The sequence below is a fragment of the Myotis davidii genome, unplaced genomic scaffold, assembly GCF_000327345.1.
Source record: "Myotis davidii unplaced genomic scaffold, ASM32734v1 scaffold149, whole genome shotgun sequence".
In the NCBI taxonomy this organism is placed as follows: domain Eukaryota; kingdom Metazoa; phylum Chordata; class Mammalia; order Chiroptera; family Vespertilionidae; genus Myotis; species Myotis davidii.
The window spans coordinates 1,678,029-1,684,207 of record NW_006352194.1 but is presented as its reverse complement, the minus strand read 5'-3'; the positions used below and the strand labels follow the sequence as shown (position 1 = coordinate 1,684,207).

Sequence of the window (6,179 nt, the reverse complement as noted above, 5' to 3'; positions counted from 1 at the left end):
CGGGAGCCGCCCCCAGGCGAGGGCGGGGCGGGGGCCGCGAAGCTCCGGCGCGGCCTCCTGGGTCCGCTCCCACCACGGGCCTCACGGCCCCAACGTGAGAGCCTTCATCGCGCCTCCTGGGGCCTCACGGCCCCAACGTGAGCCGCCCACGCCCCATTCTCCGTCACTCGGACGCCCATTCTCTGCACCCCCTTCCAGGCGACCCAGACCGCGTCCTTATCTTGCCCTTCTCTTTCACCGTGTGGACCTGGGAAGGGAGGGGTGGTCCCTTACCAGCCTCTACCCAGGCCGACACCGCCTCCCCATCGCTGAGCTCCTGGCCCTACCCACCCTGAGCTTGGTCCCACTTCCCTTCATTCTGACTTCCCTCGCATGGTTGGTGGTCCCTCTCTCATCCCATACCACCGCAAGCCTGTCTCATCCTCAAAAGTCCCAGTGGTCAGGACAGGGGGACAAAAGCTCCTAGCCACACTGTCTGCCCAGGGTTCGTTTCCTCCACCCCAAGCCCTCCAGCTTGCTCCTAACCCCTGCCCACCTTCTGCCCCCAGATCAAATCCCAGCAGAGCGAAGTAACCCGCATCCTGGATGGGAAGCGCATCCAGTACGAGCTAGTGGACATCTCCCAGGACAACGCCCTACGGGATGAGATGCGAGCCTTGGCGGGCAACCCCAAAGCCACCCCACCCCAGATTGTTAATGGAGACCAGTACTGTGGGGTATGGGCCTGGGATTTGGGGGCGTGGGGGGGGGTGTTATAAATGGACTCCGGCCAGAGGCAGAGCTCCAGCACTCAGGTGACCACCTCTCTCATCCCCTCCCCCAGGACTATGAGCTGTTTGTGGAGGCTGTGGAACAAAACACGCTGCAGGAGTTCCTGAAACTGGCCTGAGCCAAGCCCAGGCTGGCCAACCGCATTTCCTCCCCACATTCCCTCCCCACATTCCCCAGCCCCCAGCCATTGTGGGCCATGAAGGACCTTGTGACCAACTCCCTGTTCCTCCTCACCTTCTGCCCTCGGAGCCCTGTCCCCCATCCCAGGCCTCTCCTCCTCCCTTTAGCTGTAGCGCCCTCTCCTCATTCAGAGGCAGCATTCCTGACCCAGTAGTCTCAGAAATTGTCTTAAGCAACAGCCCAAGTGCTGGCTGTCTCCACCTGGCCCTGGGACTGCCACCCTGCCTGGCACTGGCTAATGGGCATCTTTGTTGGTTCCATTAGCCTGGGCTCTGCCAAAGGCCCCGCAATCCCCAACCTGGGAGCACCCTAGAGACAATTAAATGTCCCATTCCATTGGTGTCTTGTCTGTTTGGTGTTGCCTAGACATCCCGAGTTCCTGCTCTGAGCAAGGCGGGTAGGTGTAAGTCGGCTGAGGCTGTGCTCCTGTGGGCAGGGCAGGTTGGTTGAGCTGTACCCCCGTGTGGCACTTGTGTGTGATAGTGCATGTGTTTGGATATGTGTCCAGCACACACATACCTGTGTGGACCAATGGTTTCTGGAAACTGTGGGTGGGTCCCCTTCCAATTCATATGCATGTGATGGTCCATGACACACCTGTGCCCTGGTGTGTGGTGCACATTTGCATGTCTGTCAGTAATGTGGCTGTGTCATGGGAATGGGGACACAGCTGTAGTTCTGCCAGTTTGGGAGCCGGGCCTTTGTGCATAGTATTGAAGTGTCCCCACCCGCTTGTGGTTCTGTGCATATCTGTGTACAGGGACCTGCTGGCTGCCCCAGCTGAGCCTAGGCTGGGGCCCGCCTTCCCTTCGCTGGATCCGCTTAACCCTTCTATGGAGAAAGGAGCCTAGAGGACAAAGACCCAGCAGCCAGGCCTGCCAGCTGGGGCTCAAGTTACTGAGAGGGCCGGTCGGCGCCGCCCCCTCCCCGACCCAGCTGGGCCCCAGCCTTCCCTGGTGCCTAGCGGGGCTGCCTCACAGAGGAGCCTCAGGAAGCAACTGGTATGGGGGCAGGCGCTTTATTTGGGTTGGGGGGTTGGTTGGGGTCCAGTGGCGGGCGGCAGGGCCCGGCTCGCCCGCATTAGCAGAGCTGCATTGGGCACCAGTCCAGCGGCCTGCAGCGTGAGCTCGTCTTCGCGGTAGACTGTGGGCGGGAATGCACTGAAGATCTCGAAGGCATTTGGGTCCATGCCCCTGGGGTCCGGGCAGAAGAGATCAGGTCAGGTCGTGGGACCAGGGACCAGAGACCCACTGCATCCGCCATTCTGGCCCCGCACCCACCTGGCCTGCGCGAGCAGGGCTCTCACATCACCGACAGTGTCCTCAGGCCACATCATTAGCAGAAAGGCCTGCTCGCCATTCTCAGACTTGATGCGCAGCATGGAGACCGGGTGCTCAGGCGACTCAGGAGACTCTTGGATCCTGCGCGCCCAGAGGCCTTCAGTGCCCCCACAGCCCAACCCCCAGGTTCTTGCCTCCACTCTGCCCTCACCTCTTACGCTCAGCAGCCAAGGCAGGCGTCTCCACCATGATCTCCTGGACCGGGAGAGGCCGTGGGCAACAGTTCTGGAAGGCATCGATGGAGTGGACAGAGCCCTGAATCCTGCCAGTCCCACCCACCCCCACCCCTAGAGGGGACTTGTTCATGATGGGGAATTGATTAAACCATTGAGCCTAAAGGAGAGGTGGGGGTGTTCTGTGTGAGGGAGAGTGCAAGCAGAGGCAATGGAACGGAAGCTTTGGGACACTGCCCCATCATCCCCCCAGGAAGACTTGAGGTCCCTAAGTCTAGTGGGGGAGACAGAACCCCACACTGATGGGTGCTGAGGCCAGTGTGGGTCGGGAGATTTCCCTAGGGAAATGACACCTGAGCTGTGATGGAGGAAGGGGAGGAGTCCTACGAGATGGAAGGGGCCGAGCGGACTCCAGACAGCATGGGAAGGTCCCCAGGTCAGGGGAGACTTCTGAGAGGAGAGAATACTTTGGGGAAGTGTCGGTTTGTGGGACGGAAGCTGGGAACCAGGTTGGACTGGAAGGAAGAAAAGGTCAGGAGTGGGGAGTGGGGGAAGAGTAAAAAGGCCCAAGAACCACCAGAGGGTTCAATAAAAAGCCAAGATCAGTTTACATTTTTAAAAGGAGGCTGCTTAGGGGAGGATGGTTGGCAGGTCAGGAGTGGGTGTGGGAGGGTAGACCACTGCAGTTGAGTGGGAGAGAGATTCTGGGTCGTGGGAATGGAGAGAAAGATGGACTCAGGAGAAGTTCTGGGCACCAACAGATCGGATAGGACTTGGCAATGTGGGGCAAAGGAGGTAGAGAGTCTTGGGAAACTGAGGTTTGCTACCTGTCACAGGTGGAGGCAGAAGAGGAGGAGCAGGCTTGGGAGTGAGGAGGGGAAGATGAGTAGTGTGAGGGCCCAGAAGAGCTCTCCAGAACTGAACTGGCTATTTTGGGCTGGAACTTGAGGGGGCAGACTCGGCCATGGGCCCACCTCTGGCCTAGATTCTGACTTTTCCCCTCTTACAGCCACACCCTTGCCAACCCAGCTGCTCTCTCAGTCCATCCTGAGCCCTCACCAACTAATTTCTAGAAGACAGTGGGACAGATCTGAGACACCCATCTCTCCATCTAGACCCTCCTCAGGGACCCCTAAGTCTGAGCCTCCACACAAAACACTGCTCTGGTAGGCTGGGCCAGGGTTGATGGTAAAGCCCCCAAAAGACTGGGGGAGGTGCCCGGGCCAGTGTGGCTTGGTTGGGGCACATGCTGACGGCGATTGATCGATGTTTCTCTCCCTCTCTCTAAAATCAACTCTTTTTTAAAAAAGAAATCTTGCCTTTAGAAAAGAGAGAGAGAGAGAGAGAGAGAGAGAGTGTGTGTGTGTGTGTGTGTGTGTGTGTGTGTGTGTGTCTGGGGAGCTAGGGCTGGCCTCACCTGCAGGGCATCCCGGATGGGGCCCCGGATGTCAATCACCTCGCCTTGACGGATCACAAATTTGGGGAGCTTGTTCAGAAACTTCTCAGGAGTCATCCTGGAACCTGTGGGGCGGGCACCGGAAGCCTTATAACAGGGAGGGACTGTGAGTGATGCTGGAGGCCACCTGGACCTTGTCCCGTACAGCACGCCTGCCGCCTGGCTCGGCTTCAGGGCCAGCCTCACCTGGGTGCTCCACCATGACTGAGGGCTTTCGAATCCTCTGCATGCCGGTCACGCGGCCCTCCCCTGGGAGTGGGTCCGGCCCATCCTCTTGGTAAACCTGATTGCGCAGGTCACTCACCTGACAAGAAGGAAGGGCTACAGGGGCGGCAGGACCAGATCTTCAGTGCTGGCTCCACCCCATCCGTGCTTGCCCAGGCCCCAGGAATAGGCCCAAGGGACAGTCTGATGCAACCCCTATGTCACAGGTATGGAAACTGAGGCTCTGGGGCAGAGCAAGAGTTGTAGTTCATGCTATTGCATATATGGGCCCTTCCTGCAAGCCCTCACTGGAGCCACAGTCCTGACATCCTCTTCAGAAGCCCCTTTTGGGAGCCTGCAGGGAGGGATGAGGGTGTTAGGACAGGGCAAAGCCTTTGCTGCCTATAGTTTGCAGTGCAGACCCCATCATTGCACATATCACCTCGCTTGTCCCCACCTCCTGAGCCCCTGTCTTGACATGGACCCCGGATCATGACTCCCACTATTTCCAGTCCATGGTGGTACACACTCCCTCACATGCTCTCATTGTGGAACTGACACCACCCTCTGGGACATGTGCTCCCATCACAGCAGCTTTCATCTTACCAGCAAGGACCAGCTCCATCTCTTGCTTTAGCCCCAATATATTCCTCTGCCCTGCCCCTCCCCCCACAATGGAAGGCACTACCTTCCATCCCAATCAGATGGCTCCCAGAGCCTCTAGGGGGAGCCCAGCTACTTTTGCACAGACTCCTCAGGGACTCCAGGCAGTCAAGTTGTCCCAAATGCTGGGGGAGGGGCAGTGGTTGAGGACTGTGCCTTCAGAGTGCCAGTAGGGGGGCACTGCCTGCTGCTCAGCTACTGGCTGTCTTGGCTGCTGCTATGTCAACTGTGGCCATGGCCACCTCCCCACTCCCTCCCCAGCCCGGCTTCAGGCTCACCTTCCTGGAGTTCATCAGATTGGGTCCCCTGAAGTGGGGCATCTGCTTCAAGACTGGGTGATGCCTGAGGAAACTGTTTATCCCCCCCACCTCCAAAATCCCCACTTAGGGAGTAGCTGACTGGTTTGAGGAGAAGCAGCTCATCACCTTAAAGGGGACCCCATCAGGGTACAGGCGCTGGAGCTCTGCAGGGAAGAAGCCGTCCAATATGTCTCGGAGGCAGCTCTGGGGGTGGGGGGGAGGAAAGGTAAGGACTGGGCTCAGGCTTCCCCAGCGGATCATACTCTGGCCCAGGACTTGGCAGAGGTGGGGGTGGGGGCTCTGCAAGTTTTGCTTAGGACTGAGTGCCCATAGGGGTAAACTGGGCCCCATCTCCAACCAATGATGAACAGGGTGGGGAGCATCTGGGTCTGTCTTCCCTTCCCCCAACTCTTACCTGTGTGGAGGGATCATGGAACGATCGGAAGGGCCCATCAAATATCATCATGCCGTTCCGGTACAGCTTCAGCGGGATGGGCTCAAGATCACGGAGCTGTGCTCCACCGGGCATTGGTGTCACCTGGGTGTCACTGCCTACCACCAGCTCACTGAGGTCCTGCAGGCTGGCCAGCAGCCTATCAAAGTCCACTTCAGGGGGCACCAATGAATCCGCTGCTAGAGAGGACAGACACCCATGAGCCTCTCTCCTTGGCTGCCGTGTGCCCTAGCAGCCCTGGCTCCCATGCCCTCTCCCATGATGAGCAGTGGCTTTAGCATCTCCTTAAGTGACCACCTGGGGAGGAGGAAGGACAACTAACACTAGATAATAATAGCTATCTTCTATTGAGCACATACTTTTTATTATTATTATTGATTTCAGAGAGGAAGGGAGAGGGAGAGAAATAGAAACATCAATGATGAGAGAGAATCATTGATTGGCTGCCTCCTACACACTCTACACTGGGGATTGAGCCCGCAACCTGGGCATGTGCCTGACCGGGAATCAAACTGTGACCTCCTGGTTCATAGGTTGATGCTCAACTACTGAGCCACGCCAGCCAGGCACAAGTGTGTTTTAATTTCAGACAGTCCTTTGTGGTTACTTTGCAAGATTGCCATGCAGGCCTTGCCTGAG

At 58.0% G+C, this 6,179-nt stretch overlaps 2 protein-coding genes across 7 annotated transcripts in view; one reads left to right on the top strand and one right to left on the bottom strand.

The window, feature by feature from the left end:
* Nucleotides 1-524: 524 nt before the first annotated feature.
* Nucleotides 525-1,291, top strand: SH3BGRL3 (SH3 domain binding glutamate rich protein like 3; the record flags this gene model as incomplete). The annotated part of the gene is made up of 2 exons (XM_006777644.2): nt 525-716; nt 824-1,291. Coding segments are annotated over 2 exons (258 nt in total), but the record flags the coding sequence as incomplete, so codon positions are not given.
* A 512-nt stretch (nt 1,292-1,803) lies between these two features.
* The window catches only part of UBXN11 (UBX domain protein 11), a 20,310-nt gene continuing 15,934 nt past the window's right edge, over nt 1,804-6,179 (bottom strand). For 4 of the 6 annotated variants that reach the window (XM_015557266.1, XM_015557268.1, XM_015557267.1 and 1 more), the window contains 7 exons: nt 5,502-5,719; nt 5,213-5,290; nt 4,107-4,224; nt 3,882-3,985; nt 2,443-2,516; nt 2,232-2,372; nt 1,804-2,144 (listed from right to left, as the gene is read on the bottom strand). In XM_015557266.1, the coding sequence (XP_015412752.1) occupies nt 1,970-2,144; nt 2,232-2,372; nt 2,443-2,516; nt 3,882-3,985; nt 4,107-4,224; nt 5,213-5,290; nt 5,502-5,719 (908 nt within the window). In that variant the 3' untranslated portion in view covers nt 1,804-1,969. The remainder of the gene's footprint in view (nt 2,145-2,231; nt 2,373-2,442; nt 2,517-3,881; nt 3,986-4,106; nt 4,225-5,212; nt 5,291-5,501; nt 5,720-6,179) is intronic. The other 2 variants (XM_015557269.1, XM_015557270.1) reach the window with 1 other exon arrangement.